The 22281-nt window shown below is 42.2% G+C and overlaps 1 protein-coding gene across 4 annotated transcripts in view; it reads right to left on the minus strand.

The window, feature by feature from the left end:
* Positions 1-385: 385 nt before the first annotated feature.
* Positions 386-22281, minus strand: part of Lrp2bp (LRP2 binding protein) — a 29995-nt gene continuing 8099 nt past the window's right edge. The window contains exons 3-11 of one of the 4 annotated variants that reach the window (XM_076553367.1): positions 20526-20688; positions 20082-20202; positions 19282-19394; positions 18239-18352; positions 8446-8588; positions 8260-8365; positions 5344-5567; positions 2927-3101; positions 386-770 (exon numbers count right to left, since the gene is read on the minus strand). In XM_076553367.1, coding sequence (XP_076409482.1) covers positions 705-770; positions 2927-3101; positions 5344-5567; positions 8260-8365; positions 8446-8588; positions 18239-18352; positions 19282-19394; positions 20082-20181 — 1041 coding nt within the window. In that variant the 5' untranslated portion in view covers positions 20182-20202; positions 20526-20688 and the 3' untranslated portion in view covers positions 386-704. Of the gene's footprint in view, positions 771-2926; positions 3102-5343; positions 5568-8259; positions 8366-8445; positions 8589-18238; positions 18353-19281; positions 19395-20081; positions 20203-20525; positions 20756-22281 lie in introns of those variants that run through there. The other 3 variants (XM_006970882.4, XM_015998069.3, XM_076553368.1) reach the window with 3 other exon arrangements.

Here is a 22281-nt window from a genome sequence, read left to right on the forward strand (position 1 = left end):
GCATATTGCTGTAATTCTTATATTTATCTGGGTCATAAATTTTTTTTGCTTAATTGAGATCTTTAAGGGCACATTTGGAGGGACATGGTGCTACATAATTTAATTCTGTTTTTAAAAAATTTGCAAATTAGTCAATTATCTGTAAGAATCTTTTAATAAGCTATGGGAATGCTATACACTTTCTACAAAAAAGATTTGGAAGCCTAATCTTTACATTTTCTTTGGCCTTCATTTAATTTTGTGAAAAATTTCAGATGGCTCAATACATTTTTAAATTGGCAAAATTCATAAACAAATGCCAAAGAAAATATAAAGAATTAAACTTTCAAATTATGTTTTAACTAAGTCAGCAGCACGTGTACTTTGGAAACTACAAAACCCAGTCTGTGCTAAGTCATTTCAGACACTGCGTTTAATAAGGCAAAGGGGTACTTGGTTTTGGCATGCTTTCAAACTCATTGCAGTCCAGGCCACTGTACCGGCTAAGAGGTGGGTCTCTGAGGACTCTTCCCAGCGACTGGATTGGTGTCTAAAGTTTAGTTGGTGCAAATTACAGAATACAAATACAAGGATGAAGGAAATGTTTCTGTAAAACACCCCAGTTAATATAACGGGGACGCAGGAAATAACAGATGGAGCTGCTGTGAGCACACACACACTGTTTCAGGTGAGGATTGATGGGCTTCGTTGAAATGCATTGTGGTCTAAATTCTTTGGCGAATTAGTAAGGCGTGAAGCTCATCTGCCAATGTGGGGTTCAGCTGGCAAGCCTTAAAAGAGAGAAGAGAGTCAGATATTTGATAAATTTTCACTGCTTGGTTCTTCTCTTTTTAAAAATAGACAAACCTATGCACATAATTTTAAAATGAAAACTAAAGAATTATTAAAACAAGAGAAATAGAAACCATTAACATTTGGTCTCAAGCTGTTCTATCATGAAAACAGCAGAATCTATAATAATTAGATTTTAAAACGTATTGTTTTATTATGCCTAAATCGTGGTAAGGTGCATGATTCTAGAATGTCAAGTGTTTGGAGGAGCATCAGGTTATCTGGTATAAGCACCATTCGGAGCAGAAATTGTCTCTCCAGTGCCCAGGACATTGGTCTTACACTATTTGCTTAGCTTCTTGCTATTGGCCAGGAGTTGTTATCTTCTAAAAGAAAACTTTTGTACTTGTTTCTGATACAGTGAAGTCAAAAGGTTCTTCTTTGCATTGAGCTACAATGTCCCTCCACATACTTTAGAAACACTGTGGGTCCTGGGAGAACACACAATGCTTAGACATGCCGAAGGGGCCACGTCCAGCCGAAGAGCTAGCTAACACCAGACAAGAGTCCCTGGCCTGACCCCTGGGGTCCTGCCATCTTGCTGCTCTATTTTTGGTGTAGCTCCAAATCCCCTCCCTCCCCGCCACAGTTCCTCTGTGCAGGAGGTTCCGGTCATGGACCCTTCACTGTCAGGACTCCCTCATGTTCAGTTCTCAGGGAGACATACCCTGTTTCCTTCTGCAGACCTCATACGACTTTGCTAGTACGGTGCCTCCTCCCTGTCTCCACTTCATCAGTATCTTCCACAGTATGCACTGGGCTAACTGGGTGCTGTGTTCTACCTACAGCGTCAATACACAGCAACGGGGCGATTGTCTCCCAACAGGTGGAAGACAGTTCTTGGGTTGCTGTTGGTTTACTGCCCTTTCATGGTGTTTATACCAAATATCAGGTCAGTTAAACTAGACTTCCTCCCATACTTATCCTCAAAGCATACTGTGGATCACCGAGAACCTGAAATTGGACTAGTTTGGAGATTAGTATGGTGCAAGAAGGGTTTCTATTTTTGGAAAAGTTCCTTTGTTCACCCTCATTTCTCACATGAAAAGAATGGGGTGGTGGTAAATAGCCCAGACATCATCAGCTGTAGTTGTTACTTTGGAAATCTGTTTAAAACACAATAGAGCTCATGTTTCTCTCTCTCTCTCTCTTTTTTTAAGATTTATTTATTATGTACACAGTGTTCTGCCTGCACATACACCTGCAGGCCAGAAGAGGGCACCAGATCTCATTACAGATGGTTGTGAGCCACCATGTGGTTGCTGGGAATTGAACTCAGGACCTCTGGAAGAACAGCCAGTGCTCTTAACCTCTCAGCCATCTTCCCAGCCCCATAGCTCATGTTTCTAAACATGTGTGCATACTAGAACACTCTAGAGAGCTTTGGCAGGTATGGTGGTATCCCATTCCCAGAGACTGCGAATGAATTCTTCCAAAATAAGGCCTGGCACTAGCCTCTAATTCCAGAATCTTCAGGGCCCACAGACACAGGATTGCCATGAGTTCCAGGCCAGCCTGGGCTGCACATCAAGTCCTTGACCACAGAACTACATACAGAGTTAATTATGATGCCATTCTGATGTGTGCTTATGAACACCATGGACCTAAAGTATGCGCAGTTTTTTTTAAAAAATTCACTGCAGTTTCTATTACAATCTCCCCTCACATTCTCAGCCCCACCTGAAAGTGACTACGTGGATTAAAATGTGAGGGTTACTGATTATCTCATACTCATGAAACTGTCCTGGGTTTACTGCTTTAAAACGTTCATTTAACTCCAATATTAGAGTAAAGGTTTAATTTTTGTTTGTTAGGTGAAGATACAACATTTAAACTGTAAGGACAATGATAGGCCTTACTTTGCAGGTGGCAGCCCATTTAAGGAGACCAATTCACACCAAAAGGGGACTTTTATCACCTGACCTTAATTATGCTGGTACGAATCTACCAGGTGCAACCTGCCCAGACTCCCTATGCATAGACAGGTGATCTGCAGAGTGATAGAAAACAACCACGGAGAGCCGTTCACCTCCCAAGGAAAAGGCCGCGGTTTGGTTTCCGGCTAGGCCACTCTCTAGTTCCTCCCCAGGCTTACTTTGGAATAGTAGTGTTTGGCAGCCGCTTCGTCTTTCTTAACACCCAAGCCAAGCTGGAGACACCGAGCGTAGTAGAACGACGCCATGGCCATGCCTTTGCTGATAAACTCGGGGAGGCAGTCGGTGATGTGGGCTATCATGGGGATGTCGTGAACCTCGTCGTAGTCCGCTATCCTGAGGGGATGGGGAATTTTAAAAAGGGACGTCAGCCATGCTTTACGTTTACACAGAACAGCCTGTGGAAAGTCTGTGCTCAAAGTGACGTCCGTACCCTTTTGAGAAGTTTGCTGTGTGGGGAAGTTATGTAATATCATCTGCTAAGAGCAGAGAAGGACGAAGTAGCCCAGAGCTTCCTTGTGGAGATACTCACAGGGATTAGCCACTAGGGAAATTTGGTTCTTACTAATATTTTAAGCATAATATCATCTTGTGGATCAATCCAGTAGGGGATAAAACAGAATCCTGTGTTCCCTTATGTAGGGGGCAGAGGAAGCCCTGGGTGAGTGAAGCCCTGAGGGAATGTGTATTTTGACATGGGCACAGCTGTGTCGGAAACTCCAAGGCCTTGGACCCATAGGACAGTTGGTAAAGCTGTTACTACTCATTGGGCCAGAAATGGCCCAATGGAAAGAAATGGTAAAGCTTTTTTTAGGCGTCCAAGTATGAGTGCTTGCGGATGGCAGATCACTGTGTGCAAAGACCAGCAACTGCTGCTTCCTCCTCCAGGTGTTTACAGCTGGAGAAACTGCTCCCTACAGAGACCTCCATCCAAAACAACACGCTGAGGTCTGGGTTGAGGTGGTAGCAGAGTCCCACCAGAACCTAGCTACATCATACATGTGTCTGTATGTCTGTCCTTTGATTTCCTCACTGTCCCTAGCCAGGGTCCCAGGATCCAAGCTGTTCTAGAACATGGCACCCTTGGATCAGCCACTGAAACATCAACCTTAGGTCTAGACAGTCATCACACAGGCCTGCTCTAACACGGTAAGAAATTAGCATATTTATCTTGAAAAATGTGCAAGGGAAAAACCAGCCATTGCAAACTGTACATGAATATGAGGACTTACATGAGAAGGAGATCTAGCCGACTCCATGTTAGCTACGATGTTAGGGGGAATAGGAATGTGAAAAATGATGCTAAGTTCAGAAACCTTTAAAGATCTGTTCAGGCTTGGGAGCTGGCTCACCAGACAAAGGCTCTGACCACCAGGCCTGAGGATCCGAGTTTAAAGTAATCCTCAAGACCCACATAGTGGAAGGATGCAACCATGTTGCTCTCGGACCTTCACATGGATGCCATGCCGTGTGCATACGCACACACAACAAACAAAGGAATCAATGCAATACATTTTTTAAGAACTGTTCGGAATCTTAGCCAAGATGGGTACTTGCTGGGAATACCAGAGTTGGCTCCCTCAGTGACCTACTGCCTGGAAGCTAAGATGTCCAGGAGGGGAAGGGGGAAGCTGTTCTCTCTTGCTTTCCTCTCCATCTCTGTCACTCCCTGGGGTGGGGGGTGGGAGCATGTCTGGAACTATGGGCAGCACACCCGTAGTCTGGTGGCCACTCTAGAGTGCCCTGAACTGTTTGTCCTGGTCTGGATAAATATATGTAGGCAACAGAATGGAGCCTTAGGGACTCAGAAAATTTCCAAAGAGTTCATAAGACATTCGTGTAAGTCTTCGAACAATACCCCAATCACGAAGTTTCATTTCAACTACACAGAGATAGAACTCTGTGTATAGAAGGGAATATAGGAAGAGATTAAAATTTCTTAATAGGCATTTCTAACATGTCAATTTACACTGAGAAACCCACTTCAGCTAAGAGCTCTGAAATCCTGAAGGGGAATGGTACAGAAGTGTACTTTTCAATATGGTCAGAATTAGCCATACTGGCTATCACTTAAATTTTAACTGGTTTAAAATTTCAGTCTTCGGTTGCACTAGAGTATTTAAGGTCATTGGACGGCTGTCATTTCAACCCTGAAGAAAGTTCTGTGGGACAGATCTGGCATAACACCAAGTACTTGTAAATACCTCTACTCATTATTCAAATATTATTGTGGCTTGAATGTGTCCCCTGAAACATTCATGTATTGCCAGTGCCACACAATTAATAGGTGTTTAGGTCACAAGGGCCTCCCTCATTCATGGCATTAAGGCCTTCTCTAGAAGGCTGCACACAGCCTTCCGGGGAGGGGGGCTGCCCTTCAACACCCTGCATATGAGGACACCCCCCCACACCCCCCCACCCCCCCACCCCCCGTCCCTCTGGAGAAAGCTTCAGCAGCCCACTGAACTTCTCAGAACTTTGATCTGGGCTACAGAAATGTGAGCAACAATTTCTATTGGTTATGAACCACCCATCTGTGGTGGTGGGATAGCAACACAAAACAAACGGAGACAGTCACCTTTTGGAGAAGACAACACACTTGGTAAAGAACTTCATCTTGTAGTAGTACTCCACCAGAGTGCCCTGGGCGTAGACGTTCCCTCGTTCAGCTGCTTCCCGTAAACAATGCAGGGCAGCCTCGGTGTCCTGGCGGATCCCCTGCCCGTAAAAGTACATGAGGCCAAGTGCACCCTGGGACTCCAGATTTCCATTGCCACAAGCTTCCGAATGCCAGAAAAATGCCTGAGAAATCACAATGTCATTGTATTATCTGCTGGATGAAATTACAAGGAGGTTCTAGAAAGAAAAAAGTCCTAATTACAGTTGTAGGGTCACAGGCCACATCTCCAGGAACTACTTCTACAGGAATGCCCTTAACTATATTTACATGGGCACGGAGTCCACGTGCTTCAAAGAGCTCTAGTGAGTTTCACAGGCCAGCGTTGTTCATGGCCGAGGAAGGTCTGCTGTCTTGGGTTTTAAGCTTCGCAATATATACGGTTATATAAAGAAATAGTTTTTAAAAATAAAGTCTTTAAAGAGACAGTAAAGGTAGTATAAAAAATAAGCCACATAAAGATGGATATTACACAGAGAATCTGGATTGTGTTGTCTTTGGGATTTTTAACTGCAGAAAAACATTTGATCATAAAAGCTGTTGAGTTAAACCAGCAATATAAGTCTCTGTGTGTTTACTTGGTTGGGACTGAGTGGCTGCGGGACTGGCGGGTGAGAGAGATTTGTCCTGACCGTGGGCCAGGCAGGACCAGAAACACTCTAGCTACAAACAAGTTCGACAGAGTTCAAGTGGAGAAGTGACAAACTAGGAACTAAGGGAACGTTTCCACCTGCACGGAGGTGCACTCAGGAAGCCGCCACCCATGCCAAGGAAAAGCGAGAGCCTGTGTATGGTTTTTTGTTTTGTTTTGTTTTTGTTGTTGTTGTTGTTGCTCTGACCAAACACCTGGTGAGAAGCAACTTCAGGAAAGAAGGGTAATTTTGGCTCATGGCTCCTCCCTCGTGGCAGGGAAGGCATGGCGACAGGAACAGGAGGTAGCTGGCTGCTCACATCGCCTCCACAGTGAAGAAGCAGAGGGTAGGTAGGAAGTAGAGCCAGGCTAGAAAACCCCAAGCTCCTCCCACTTCCTCCAGGGAGGCTCCATCTCCTAAAGATGCCACAACTTTCCAAACAGTGCCACCAGCTGGGACCGAAAAGTTCAAACACAGGAGTTTATGGGACCATTTCATACTCAAACCATAGCAGAGCTCCGGCTGGATCTCAGGAGGTGCTGGCTGCCAAGGTCCAAAATACATCGTCTGTATTTGTTATGTTTCTCGTTGCTATGGCCGAATACCTGACCGAAAGAGAATGGTTTATTCTGGCTCACAGACTGAGAAGGGTACAACCCACTATGAGAGAACATCCCGGAGGCAGGAGCTTGAGGTGGCTGGTCGCATTGCATCCCCAGTAGAATACAGAGAGATGAACGCACTTGCTCAGAATGCACTTGCTCAGCCAGAGTGCTCATTTCTATTTATTTTTTTTACAATTAGTCATTTCTTGTGTGATCTGTGGGAGTCGGTTCTCTCTGCTCGTGTGGGTTCTGAGGATCAAACTCAGGTGGTCAGGCTTGGTGGCAAGCACACCTAACATTGAGCCATCCCCACTGGCCCCACATTTTTGTTTCTTACGTGGTCTGAGAGCCTAGTGATTAGCACCACCTACATTTAGAGCAGGTCTTCCCACCTCATCCTAACCTAGATAATCCCTCACACATCAACCCAGAGGCTTTGCTCTTAGTAACTCTACATCCCCGATTAACTATCACATGACCATTGCCTAACACTCTGAATCTGATTTAAAGACATTCGGAGTGGCTGCTCAGATGTTGGAGGAACATTCCTGCCTCTTATCTGCCTCTTAGGAATTTGCCATTAACCCTTCACCGACCAGTAGGACTCAGCCCTACAGTTCCTTCTCATTGTATAGGATTTCCTTGCACTCGTTCTTGTGACACTGTATTTTCACAGAAATACAGTGGCTTTCACTTTTAATTCCCAGTGTGTTTTACTCAGTGGTGTATTTAGTACTTCCTCAAATCAAAGGAAGCATCGCTTTAGTCATGCTTAATGATTCTGGCCATTATTTCAGGGGTATGCCTTTTCTTTGAGTTTTTGCAGTGTTGTGCATTGTTGGTGCAACCTTTTCTAGCAGACAACAGATTCTCACATCCAGAGTCTCCTTTGGTAAAAGCAGGGGAGGCAGCATCTGTGCAGACTGGAAAGGTTGGAGCTGAGCTTTGGGCTTTTTGATGACGAATCTTGCCTGTCAAATTGGGTGGGGCTAAGAAGTTCTGAGACAAGGAAGCAAGGTGGTGGGTATCATGTGAGGGGGTTCCAAAGGAGATTAAGGGGGTAGACCTGATATCTCCCAATAGCATCAGGGCCAGGATGGGACAAAAGGGGGGAGTTGGGGGAAGCCCCCTGATGCAAGTTCTCTCTCTCTCTCTCTCTCTCTCTCTCTCTCTCTCTCTCTCTCTCCTCCCTCCCTCCCTCCCTCCCTCCCTCCCTCCCTCCCTCCCTCCCTCCCTCTCTGTCTCTCTGTTTCATGGCTGCAGTGAGGTGAGCAATAAGTCGCTGTCAGGTATTTATCATGGTGATGGAAAGTCAAACACAAGGTCCCAAAGTATGAGCTTCCTCTACATTGTTCAGGAAGTGTAAGAGCTATCCAAACCTACATATTTATCCCGCAGTGTCTTCTCCGAAAAAAAAAATCAGTGAAATGGTTATGAATCTAGCTATAATGCTAGTGTCCAAAGGCAGAGGGTTGGGATATAGCTCAGTATTCGAGCGCTTGCCTAGCTAGCGTAGGCAAGGCTGGGGTTTTGCCAGTACTAAAATAAATACAATTTTAAGATGGGATGGGGGAGGTTACCTTTTCTAACTGTTTGGGCTCCTTCATCGAATAATACAGTCCTAGAATACTTTGTGCTTTCACGCTGGCTTTCGGGTTCCCGTTGTCTGCAGCAAACAGCCACAGTCTAAGAGAGAAGACAGGGGGGATGTCAGTGTTCGTCTCAGCTTTTCAGCAGCACACACTCCTACTTCCGGGGAACCTTACCTCTCCGCTTCCTCGTCTGATCGCTTCACACCTTTCCCTTCAAAATAAGCTCTTCCAAGGTTGTAAGCAGCGGCGAATTTTAAGTGTAGTGTTTGGGGGCATGTAGAATCAAGAATTTTCTTCATATATTTCACTCCTTTTTCCTTCCACAAAAGAAACACAAACAAACAAAAACACTAGTTTTTAGTTTAGCTCAAACCGAATGTCTTTCTTCCGATAGTGTACAGTGTTCAAGTCTACGACGTGTAAAAATCACAGATCTGTGCTCAGGACTATGTTTGCCCTGGATTTTCAGGGACAAAGACAAGGAAGGAAAGGTTGTATAGAAGCCTATGTTGAGCAGACATTCCCGGGAGCTGCGGAATGAATATCTTACATTACCTTCTCTCAAGCTCACGTTCACTGTGTGCTCATTAGTAACAAATGTCCAAGATGCCAGTCTTTGTGTGGCATACGTACAGTCACACAGTTGGTATTCTACCAAGGAGTGGAAACAAACATCTCCCCTGGGTAAGGGGAGGTTTTGTGAACAAGCCTGATAACCCGAGCTTGATCCCTGGAACCCACATAGTGGAAAAAGAGTTCTCCTCTGACCCCTACATGTGTGATGCTATGTGTGTGTGTGTGTGTGTGTGTGTGTTGCTCTTGCAGAGGACTCTAGTTTGATTCTCAGCACCCAAGTTGGTGGCTCACAATCACCTGTAACCCTAGCTCCAGGATATCCATTGCTCCCTTCCGACCTCCATAGGTACCTGCACTCACATGTGCGTGCAAGTGAGTGTGTGCACACACATACACACACAGAGAGCACAATTTAAAATCTTTTTTTAAAATGTCAAAAGAGAAAAGCATCACAAGGGTATTCTCATAGAAAGCTACCCAAAGGTCACCCAAGGTACAGCTCCTCAGTCAATCTCCTTTGGCTCAGAATCTGCCCCCTAAGCTTTTCCAGTCTAGAAACTGTGCCCATTCCATGGCCTTACTAGTCTTCAGAAATGACTCCTGTTAGCTAAATCAAGTTAGCAGATTCCTGGCTGTGGGTAGCTTCCTTTCTGATGCGTACACCACAGTGTAAAGGCATTTCTGGGTCTCCAAAATAAAAACATTTATCTGATTTTCTCTCTTTCATTTCTTTGTCATTAAGTCTCCACTTGAACATAACTTCTCTGAATGGCGTTCTATAATCCCAGCGTCAACCAATGCCTGCCATTTCAAACCTTCCCCATAGCCAAATTTGTTCTCTGGGCCTGAGTGCTAATCCTGGGAGCAGGAGGACTTAGCAGGCAGTCTGAAGCTAAGGCCACTGACGGCCAGAGCTGAACTCAGCACCTGCCTGGATCCTTGAGTTTAGTCGGGCTGAACTCAGCAGCAGAGGTCTGCCTGGACCCTTGGGTTTAGTCGGTAACATCTACTGTCAGAGCTGGATCATTTTGGAGGTCACAGAAAACACGTCTCCAAGTTATCTGTTCTCCCACATATTCTTAACTCCACAACGGCCTTTGGGTCTCTTCCTCTGCTCCTGTTGCTCTCCCAAATAAAACTGTCTGGTTGGCAATAAAATCCCCACATTCTCCTTCCTCCACTTCTTTTACTTCCCTGCCTAAACTCTGTGGCCCCGTGACGTCCTCTGTAGTGTAGGTAATACACTGACTCTCCCAATATACTATAATATCGACTATATTGTAATATAATGTAATATAAAGACGGAGCTGGCTTTTCACTTTTTAACATTGTCCCATCTCCACCCTGGTTGTAAGGAGACAGAGGAACGACTTTATAGTTCACAGAAGAACCCACCGCTTTTCTAGTCCTGTCGTTTTCCTGGTCGCTGGTCAGCCCCAATACCTGCAGGATGGCTTTGGCTCTGGGGTTAGGTTTCTCGGTGTCATTCCTTCGTTTGATCTGACTCAGTGACCAAGGGGAAAGAGAAATATCTCTCTCCTCTCTCTCTCTCTCTCTCTCTCTCTCTCTCTCTCTCTCTCTCTCTCTCTCTCTCTCTGTGTGTGTGTGTGTGCTTGTGTTACGTGTGCGTACAGGTGCCTGTGGAGGTGAGAAGAGCACATAGGATACCTGGGAGATGGAGTTACAGGTTGTCGTGAGCCACCAGCTTGGGTGCCGAGACCCAAACTCCGGGCTTCTGCAAGAGCCTAAGTGCCAGCTACTGCTCAGCCCTTCCTCCAGATCCTGTTGGAACTTTTGACACAAAAGTCTTGGGAACTGTTTACAGGTGTACAGGACATAGTTGATTTGTATTTCAGAAAGATGACCTTGGTGGTTGTAAGAATGACAAAGAGGTTAGAGATGTGCTTTATATTATAATCCAGGTGAAGGTCACCTCGGGTCTGAAGAAACAGAATGGAGGGCATAAAGGCCTGGGGCAGATATGAAGGAGATTCAAAAGACAGCATGAGCAGATGATTACAGAAAATAATTTGCTTCTGTTTGTAAAAAGATTTTGCCTACATTATGCTTTTAACTCTAAAAGGCTATGTTTTAGGGAAAGAGTAAATACGATTTTTAAAAAATGCGTCTACCATAAATAAATAAGGCGTTTCATGGAATTTTTTAGCACACACTGAAATCATGATGGCTTCTTTCATTTAACCTATCAAAGTAGTATGTCGTATTTGCAGGTTCCCTTATGTTGAACTATTAAACTTCTGACTAAAACTCTAGGCTATGATATATACTATTCTTTTCCTGCATTACTGAGTCCATTTGTAAGAAAGGAAAACATTTTACCAGAGCAGCAGGTGGCATGGTAATTTTTCTCAAAAGATAGGCTCTTTCTCTAGAAAATTCCTTGAAAACTCACTGGAAGTAAGATCTTGGTAATAGTGTCAGCATGGAACCCCAAGGTCAGATACTCCCTGAGTCTACTACAGATCTGATAGCTGGGCATATTGCAATGAAGGAGACAGACACACCTCCTGATTTGTAAAGCTTGACTTCCAGTGAGGGATAAATAGGTTAAACAGAAAACAAATCATCAAGTAGCCATTACAACTATGAGGAAATAAAGGGCACGATTTTACAACCAGAGCCAACTTCTATGAAGAAAACATCCAATCAAATGCCAGGATTAACAGAAGGCAAATGCAAGGGTGACAATGGTACTCCATGGGAGAAAATGGAGCCAACTTACTTGTCTTCCAGAGGAAGAGAAAGCAAAAAGAGAGCACAGGAAGAGGCAAGAAGGGGCAGAAAGGAAGGTCTTTCAGAATCACAATAGCTCGTCCTTCATGGATGACAACAGACACAAACGAGCAGCCGATTAAATTGGTGGTCAATTATTTCTTTGGTAAGTTTCAATTGGTCTCTTTCTTTGATAAATTCTGGTTAGATGTGACTATTTCAAAGATTTTAGAAAGACAGGACTGTGGTTATTAACCCACCATTGCGGTAATTTTCTTAGTACTTGTTTCTAAATTAGATGATAATAACTCTTGTGAAGGTTCAGCCTTGATGTGATTTAAATGTAAACAGGGGGCACAGACTTAGGAAGCACCAATAAAAATAAAACCAGCACTTGGAAATGACTTTCCTTCTAGAGAAAGACACGGGAAGTCGCATGGTGTGAATGTATGATGAATATGTTGTGGTATCAGCTTGCTTCATGGAGGGAAAGCTACCTCCCCCATAATTCCTCTGTTAGGTCTTCTGTTCTTCTCATTCTTAGTTAATTTTAGTAGCCAACTGACTGAGATCTTGTTGCTGCAATCCCAATAAGTACCAAAGAAGCACAAGGGATGGCAATAGAGTGAACATCAGAACCGGTCTTGAGACTTGGAACCATCTTTTTGTATCTTATTTTATATTTATATTGCTATTATATTTTGTATTATATTTTTAATCTTAGTGTGCATATGTATGTATGTATGTATGTATAGCTGTGTGCATGTATGCATGTGGCGGGTGAGCACGTGTCATGGTGTGTGGGGGGAAGTGAAAAGACAACATTCTGGGAGAATCAGTTCTCTCCTTGCACCACGTGGGGCCCGGGGAGTGAACTCTGACCCTGTAGTTTGGCAGCAAGCACCATACCTCCTGAGCCATCTCGCACGGATACACTCTGGTGCCCGGATAACATTCTCTAGAAGCACATTGGGTTTTGAAATAATTCAATGTTGCTATAAAAATAATAATAATAAGGAAACCAGGTGCATAAGGTATAACAGATCCTTTCTTCCCTGTCTTGGACATGATGTCATTTAATAAACCCAACAAGTCAAGGGAGAACAAAATCCCTTGAGACAGCCTTGTTTTGCCAGATGTTAAAATGTCTGAATGAATTAGTTGGTTCCTAGGTGTAATAGTTTCACAGTCATCAACTATTCATCTTCCTGGTGATTAATCTTGTTGAAAATGTTTCCTAGAGTGGGTTTTAATACCGTTCCCTAAAAGCTGTTTTATTATTTGATGCTCATAAAAGATTGATGGAGTGAGGATGTCTGTTTACATTCCCGACCTTAACTGTTTTACTTCGTTCATTCTGCAGAGCCGGGGCCCCCAGCTCCACCCTGAGCTAAACTGCCAGCCCCTGACGTCACGGGTGTAACATATACCATAGGCTTCCATGGGCAGATGAAGTGGAAAGTGCCTCAAAGAGTAGTTAGGGTGTTCCACGAAGCCCGAGAGTCCTGCTTGAGCCCAGGCTCCTATGTATGGCAGGCTAGTAACTAAGCAACTTATTCATCTCCAGCGCTGTGATGGGCAACTGTTGGCTACCCACACTTTCTGCGATGATTTTAGTTCATAGGCTGACTTGAGTGGAGAAGCTGGATTTCAGCTGTCAAAGGATGCCATTGCTTTGTCTGTCTAAATGCCGTTCATCTCCTCGAGGCTTTTTTTTTTTTTTCAATTGGAAAGGTTCCGTCTGTGTCGCCTGTTTGATGAAAACCTCCCTGACTGCTCCTTTGTGTCTGGCACATGTGTGTATCTTAGTCCATAACGTTTAGCCTCACAAAGAGCCTTCCTTAGACAACCAGTCCCTTTCCTTCTCATCTTTGATTATCCAGCGCCTTGGATGGTCTTGACGTCATCTGTGATGTTGAGGCATTAAAGACTGAGTAAATAATACATCAGTGGGATCAGTCTGTACAGTTCACAAGTACCGAGTCCAGCACTCACAGGTGGCTGTGTAGTAAGTACTCCTGGCCCAGAGAGTGGAGATGGCTCTTTCAAGCTTTGTTTATGGCACTCAAGGAAATTTTTGTTTTGTTTTATTTTGTTTTAAGATATACATACGGGCTGGATTGATGGCTCAGTGGTTAAGAGCACTCACTGGCTGCTCTTCCAGGACCAGAGTTCAATTCCCAGCACCCACATGGCAGCCCACAACTGCCTGTAACTCCAGTTCCAGGGGATCTGATACCTTCACACCAATGCACATAAAATAAAGTTAAATTATTTAAAAAAAAGATATACATACATACAAACAGACAGACACAAGTGATGTTCCTGAGTGTATTTTCTACATATCATATACATGCCTAGTGCACAGACAGACAGACACAGAGAGAGACAGACAGATACACACACACACACACACACACACACACACACACACACACACACACAAGTGTTGTTCCTGAATGTATTTCTACATACCATATGCATGCCTAGTGCCCTCAGAAGCAAGAAAAGGGCATCGGATCCCTTGAAACTAGAGCCTGTTTGTCTTTTAAACATTATTTTAAGTCATGTGTATATGTGGGGGGGGTGGGGTTGGGGCAGTGCATGTATGGTCACATATGATGTGGTGCCCAAGGAGTTCAGAAAAGAGCTGGAGGTACAAGTGGTTGTGAGATGCCCAACCTGGGTGCTGGTAGCTGAACCTGGGTCCTCTATCCAGATGCTCTTAATCACTTAGACATCACTCCAGTCCTCCTTCATGGGCAATTTCAAGGATAATTATAACCCCTATGAAGGATATTAGTGCACAAAGAAACTCTTCTGTTTCAGTTATTAGGACCTATTTGCATTCTAATTGGTATATTTGTAGATGCCTTAGATGTTGAATAAAGGGACAGAGACTTGCATGTTAAACATTTACAGGGTGCTGGGTGATGTGCTTTATGCACTTCACAATGTGGTTTTGGTATGATAGCCTTTTAAAGGTACAGAAGCTGTTAGCTACGGTGGGACTGGATACACATACTTTGGGAGAGCGGACAGATTAAGGCCGAATGAAGTCTTATGTTCTTCAACACTGAGAAAAGTAGCTCAAAGAGATGACTGAGCAAAGACAAATGAAAAGTACTTCATTATAAACACATGGTGGTGACAGAAAGAGACATGGACATCCACATTTGAGAGAAACAGATGAGGTAAGGGCATTTCAGGTCTTAAGAGACCAGCGTTAAGAGTGAGGTCAGTTGGGTTTACTTTGGAGGAAGGGCATTGCAGTCGTGGATTTCACTAAACTTTAAACAAGTAGTTAATGTAAAATATCTTGTATTTAATGCAAATAATCCTCTTATCTACCATTCATCCATTCATTTCATCATATGATAAAAAAGAGTAAAAAATAAAAGAAAATTTAGGCATCTAAAGTATACGATGCATTGATAGCTTTATACAAGATTGAAAAAGAAGAAAATGACGAATGGATGTTGGTATGCCGTATGTTTTTATATGTTATCCTTCAGTCTTTTTAACTACTGTATTAGTTAGGCTAATGACTTTTATTTCATAAATGTACATAGTACATGAAATTTACATAAAATATTCAATTGGTAATGTCTTCTTAAAATTTTTGTATTGACAAAGGATCCAATGCTAGGCCTAGATTTAGCTCAAATGTGGACTATGATCAGTTGTCAAGGTCATCTGTGGCCAAGGGAGAGGGGAGATGGCAGATATCTCTCCAGGGTAATTTATTCTTATCTTAAAGAGTTCAGATAGATTAAGTAATATTCACAAGACCAGACTGCAAGTGGTTTAAGCCAAGGTTTGGGGAAGCCGATATTAAAAAACCCATTTGTTGGGGTTGGGGATTTAGCTCAGTGGTAGAGTGCTTGCTTAGCAAGTGCAAGGCCCTGGGTTCGATCCTCAGCTCTGGAAAAAAAAAAAAAACATTTGCATTTAGAATTTGGAATTTTAGACCCTTATGGATAGGACAGATTTTCTCATGAACACAGAAAGCTATGTCTAAGTAAGCTTGAAAATTAAAAACTTATTGTTATTTGGGTAGCATGTGAAATTTATTTATACAATGAGAAAAAGCAATTGGAATGAGAAAGTCATATTATAATAATGCTCTCCAAAACTCAGTCTATTTACCCTTGGTCTTCAATAAGACAACAAACATAAGGCCTAAAATTATTACTGATGAGTAATTGGTAATGGTGCAGGTATTAGAGTGATAATGTAGATTATGTTCAATAACAAGGAAGGACATTCAAAATTATTATGGTAAAAAAAATATATCACAGATTGGTATATATTATATGGTCTTTTTTTCTCAAAGTGTTTATGTATATAAATAAGTGTGTGTGTGTGTGTGTGTGTGTGTGTGTGTGTGTGTGTGTGTGTATGTGTGTGTGTAGACACACATACTCATGCAATACAAATACACAGTTATTCTTTGACATCCTCAGTGACTGGTTTCAAGACCTCCATGCACACAAAAGTCATGCATGCTCAGGTCCCTTATACAAAGTGGCGTAGTGTTTGCATATAACCAAGATACATCCTGTCACATATTTTATTATGGATAGATTGCATATAAAAATACACACAGAAAATTTTTGTATAGGACTGTACTAGCCATCCCATTTTAATGTTTAAATTTTTATTATTTTTTTTAAATTAAAAATCTAGTGAGGGTATACACATGCCATGGTGCATGTGTGGAGACAAGAAGACAACTTTTGCAACTTAATTCTCTTCTTTTACCTTGAGGTCCAGGGATCGAACTCAGGTTTGCTTGCTCAGTGAGCACTTCTACCTACTTAACCATTTTGCTGACTCTATCATTTTTTAACCTAAGAATTTTGGGTGTCCTTTGTCAATAAACATAATCTATGTCATATTAATACCTTCATCATAATTGTGTACCAATAATAAGTATTCACATTTGATGGTAGAATTTGAAGAGATTCAAATTTTATTTTCTAAATCTTATCCATATTTGTATAGCTTTGCAATCATTTTTTTAAAAATAAGGGAAAATATTTTCAACAGCATGTTGAGAGCTAATGCTAGCAAGGAACATTTTTTTGTGTGGTGAATTATAGAAGCTTATAAATGACCCTTAAAGACTCACATTGTGCAACTGAGAAAATCTATAGCAAATTGACCATGTAATTTCTCAGGCAAGGTTATCAAAATCTTTCCCCACAGTGCCTATTTCTGACTTTGGCCCCTCAAAATTGAAAACCATAGACATCTGTACTATTTGTACAGTGTATAAGAATTCTTTTATGTAGGGCTGGAGAGATGGCTCAGAGGTTAAGAGCACCGACTACTCTTCCAGAGGTCCTGAGTTCAATTCCCAGCAACCACATGGTGGCTCACAACCATCTGTAGTGAGATCTGGTTCCCTCTTCTGTATACATAATAAATAAAATAAATCTTAAAAAAAAAAAGAATTCTTTTATGTAAATTTTATGTGAAATTTCTAATGTGAGAGTTCATGGGATGTCTATAATCTTTTCAGGAAACCTTTCAACATATAGAAGGGCACATTGTTAATCATGAGAACTATGTCCAGAAAAAGAATCTGAGCTCTTGCCTGTCCCTAGACCGCAACAAAGGAAATTCAGTTGTTGTAGAATATTATTTTAAGGTGTGTTACTTTTGTTTATGCTTTGGAACATTTGCTTTAATGATGCAAAGATGTGCTGCATTCTTTTCGGTTGCATTTGTTTAACTCTGTGAAGCTGAGTTACTGTGCCTGTCTAAAACACCTGATGGTCTAATAAAGAGCTGAACGGTCATTAGTGAGGCAGGAGAAAGGACAGGCAGGACTGGCAGGCAGAGAGAATAAAGAAAAGGAAAAGCAAGAGAGATCAAAGTGAGAAAAGAAGGGGCCAGCCACCCCTCCACACAGCCACCCAGCCAGCCACGGAGAAAGAGTAAAAGTAAGATATACAGAAAAAAAGGAAAAGGCCCAGAGGCAAAAGGTGGATGGGATAATTGTTAAGAAAAGCTGGCAAGAAACAAGCCAAGCCAAGGCCGGGCATGTATAAGTAAGAATAAGCCCCTGTGTGTATTTATTTGAGAGCTGGGTGATGGGGGCCTCAAAGGAGAAAAGAACCGAAAGAATAAAAAAACAGCCAACTACACGCAGTGGTAAACTATGTTTTCCAGGAGAGATGGAATGGTCCTAAGTGGCACCCAATGAATTAGAAGCGGCAGTGCATATTTATTTCACTAGACTTTCTCACCTTGTGAGTGGCACCTTCAACATGGAGGCCTTTCTTGAGAATAAGTCCTTGTGTTCATAGGGAGGAGGAAATCACTAGAAAGATCAAGCATTTCTGTAGTCGTTGGGGGATGGTCATTTAAGTTCAAGTACAGAGAAGCTCACTGTTTCTGACATTTGAATCTAATTATGACAAAAAGCTGTTAGCTTAGATTCGGAGCTGAAGGAGGATGGAGTGGAAAGGGACCCAAAGAATTTACCTTTGCCTTTTATATATGTCTACAGTGACATCAATGTTCCTTAAAATACTAAAAATTAAATATTAAGGTGTAAAAATGGAGACACATTGTTAAAACACAAACATGGCATCAAATAATCCATTGCAGTGAAATCCTAAACACTACGAACAAAACAATAACTTACGGCATTTGGGGTGGTCCCCAACCCATCATAATACATCACTCCTAGCTGATAAATTGCTTGATGATCATTCTCCTGGATTTCTTCAAACTGTGCCAAGGCTTCTTCATACCAGCCCTGAAAGCCCCAAAGAATATTTCATTTTATTATGTGTTTAAAGTAACTCTGACCTGAAGCATCGAATGGTCATTTGTGCCTAAGGACACACAGTTAACAGGTGATGCGCCATATTGGAACCGCTCAAACCCAGAAGACATTGTCTTAAGACACCTGTGCCATCTCAGATAGGCTGAGGACATTGGCGCCTCAGGAGATATTTAGCGTAAATGAAGGTACCAGTATCAAAAGGTAGGAGAGACAGGAAGATGTAAACTAATGATTTATGTACTAAATCATTAGTTTCATTATGAACTAATGATTCATGAGTACTCAGAGAATCCTGAGGGACTGAGGACAGTTCATTGGGGTCTGATGAAAAACCAAAGCTCTAGTACTGAAGCTGATATGATAGCACACAGAATTTCTCTTAGGCCTACCTACCAAGCTATCCCACCATAAAGTGGCTAAGTAAGGGAATTGCCTCCTCATGATGTATAAAATACATGAAAAGCTACTTTTCATATCAAATAATCAGGGAATTCAATTATTATTAATATGCAAATAGCTTATGAATGATACTACATATTGTGAATAAAACCATAAAATGTATGTTTTCAACTTACAGTGTGAAAATGGATCTTTCAAAATGACTCCTTTAGAATAGCTTCAGAAAGCCCCTTAATCTTACATCTGTGTGCCCCACATAAAGCCGCAAAACCATAGCCTATGTGATTTCACAGAATTTCTCAGGCATAACAGTCTAAGAAACTCACTTGAAAGTTTGCCGTGACCATCTGCTGCCTCTACCTTTTGTGTGACACCGTGGGTGGGATCCGAGGCCTTATCTACTCTATGTAATTGCTCCACTAATAACAAGTAACCCCAACAATTAAGTCCTAACAATACAATTATACAAAATAAAATAAAAAAAAGACCAAAAATGGTACCTCTTCAAAATAGAGTTGACCTCTTAGAAAATACGCCATAGCATCCCCTCTTTTTATTCTTTCTTTTAGGAACTGCAATGCTGTATCCACCAAATTAGCATGGCGGTAATAATCTGATTCAGAAAGGTAAAAATTGCATTAACTATATAATGTGAACATTCTCTCTTAAAGCCATATGTAACAGAGGATTCATTAGATGCTATTAATATCAGTTTCTTTTCAACTTCTAGTTCCTAAAACTTAGCTCCAAGAAAAGTCATGATCACAGCACCTAATACAACAACTTATATAATCAATAAATGCTTATTGAGTTTGGGACTACTGTTCATTGCTAGCTAGGCACTCGAATGCAGTCTCTGCATCCTTTGGGCAAAGCTGTCTTGTGGGTGAGTTAAATGCTTAGCTTGAGCCATAGTACCTTAGAAGGTACTAATCAAATGAAATGACCATCTCCACTTGAGTTGTTAAAGCCTATATAAAAATAGCTTTAAATATCTATTTGCAGTAAAGCACCATGTCGCATTCTCTGAGGGAAGCAACACCCGACTTCTCTTTTTTAGAAGCTATCCTTAAGTCCTGAGGGTAAAATCATAATCAAGCTTGAATTGTGAGACACCTCCAGGGTCAGCTTGCTGTCTGAGTTAAGAAGGTCACCAACCTCCAGGAGAGCCAGAAAGGAATGTAATATTACTACCTCTTGGAAACCAATGATACGCCTTTCTTTTCTTGTTCATTCTAGCATACATGGAATTTCAGTAAAAATATTATTCAAGCAAAGATTTAACATTCATATTTTATACCAGGCTTTTCCTTCTTCCATTGGAAGAATTTCTGTTTTTTAGCAGCATATTGAGAGAGAGAGAGAGGGTTTTTGGGCAACTTTTCACTGGTGAGTTTCATCCTGTCTCCACAGCGTGGATCCTGTAAACAAGGAGAACACATATGATGATTAAAATCCCTTCTTCCAGAAAAGCACAAAGGGAGACTTCACTCCTGGTTGGAACCCACTCTCAAGGCATCTGCCCCACATTGCCAGGCCACAGGACCCTGAGTGAGCAGACATTCCTGTCTGAGGGTGAGTTCACACACATCCGTGAGCCTTGTCACTCACAGCTGCTGCCACTTAGTGGCAACAGACAATACTGCTCACCCACATGGTTCCGGCCACTAGGGACTTTCTGTGGCTTTGTAACTGAAGCTTTTCCGAGTAATCCATTTTGAATGGAAGCATTCGTCTGTTTTACCTGGGAATACACTGTATTTTAGCTGTGCTGCTCAGTTTTCTCTTCCGGTCTGTGTTGGATTGCCATGTTACCAGATGGATCACCGCTGTATGGTGAATCAGAGCCTTCATATAAAAGGTAGGGGCCACCTCATTTGGGATGAAGGAGTCCAGGTTGGCCTAGGCTGAGGGGGGTGAGGACAGCAAACTCTGTTGTTGCTATGCTTTTTATTCTTTCTTTTTTTTCTGCTCTTTGACATTCTACTGTTGCAACTTGCTTCCACCAATCAGGAGCCAGCTCCCAGGCGAGGTCTCTGATTGGTGGTCTACCGAAGATCTCAAGAGAAACTTGGTGTGATTGGAAAGCTGTATTTATATACTCACAGGGTACCATTTTAGGCAACACGCTGCTTGATTAGATGAGAGTGGGACTCAAAAGAAGGAGAAATGGTCTACTAAGATAACAACAACAACAAACTCACTGAAATGTCTGTACCTGGGAGCTAATTTTTTTTATCTGTACTTTGAAGGATCTTAAAGTGTCCTTTCCTTGATATACAAGTTAATGGACCTAATGTCTTCAATTCCAGCACTCAGAGGCTGAGCCAGACAGATCTCTGTGAGCTCAAGGCCAGCCTAGTTTACCTAATAAGACCCTGTCCCAAAACAAACCGGCCAACCAACCAACCAACCAACATGCAAACAAGCATAGTTATTGGTTACAGGACAGGAGAGACAGCTCAGCAATTAAGAGCACCAGGGTTTTAATTCCCAACCAACCACGTGGCATCTCACAACTGTTTATAACCCCAGTGCCTTCCAGGGGATCAGATGCCTTCTTTTGGTTTATTCAGGTACTGGGCACATGTCTAGTGCACATACACACACGCAGGCAAAACACTCATAACACATAAAATAAAAACTAATTAATTAAAAACAAACAAACAAAGTGCATCCAGGGGATCTGAGTTTGGTCCCCAGAGCCCACTTTTGGTGGGTCACCCCCACTTGTAGCTCCAGCTGCAGGAGAGGACCACCCTCTCCTGGCCATTGCTGTCGTCTGCTCACGAGTGACAGATACACATAAAGATAAAGATAAATCTTAAAAAAAATAAAGTAATTAGATTATGTGCGTTTCAAAACCTTCAGTTCCCACTACAGATTGTGAAATTCCCAAATGAGCAAAGCAACATGTATAAGATATTTAGAAGATGGGGCTGGAGAGATGGCTCAGAGGTTAAGAGCATTGACTGCTCTTCCAGAGGTCTTGAGTTTAATTCCTAGCACCCATATGGTGGCTCACAACCATCTGTAATGAGATCTGGCACCCTCTTCTGTATACATAATAAATAAATACATCTTAAAAAAACAAATAAGTAAATAAATAAATTAAAAAAAAAAGATATTTAGAAGAAAATGATCCCAAGAGAAGGACAGCACCCTGTCGACCACCCCTCAGAAAACCGGATGACAGGTTTTTATTTCACCGAAGACATTAACGCCATATGCTATTAATTTCCAAAATGGTTTAGAGCAGCAGCTCTCAACCTCCCTAATGCTGGGACCCTTTAACACAATTCCTCATGTTGTGGTGACCTCCACCATAAAATTATTTTCATTGCTACTTCCTAACTGTAATTTTGCTACTGTTATGAATCATAAGGTAAATCTCTGAGATGCAGGATATCTGATATTTAACTCCCAAAGGGGTTGCAACCCAGAGACTGACATCGACTGGTTTAGAGAACCCTTGGCAAGTCCAAGAAAGGCACCAGAAA

The sequence above is a fragment of the Peromyscus maniculatus genome, chromosome 17, assembly GCF_049852395.1.
Source record: "Peromyscus maniculatus bairdii isolate BWxNUB_F1_BW_parent chromosome 17, HU_Pman_BW_mat_3.1, whole genome shotgun sequence".
NCBI lineage: Eukaryota > Metazoa > Chordata > Mammalia > Rodentia > Cricetidae > Peromyscus > Peromyscus maniculatus.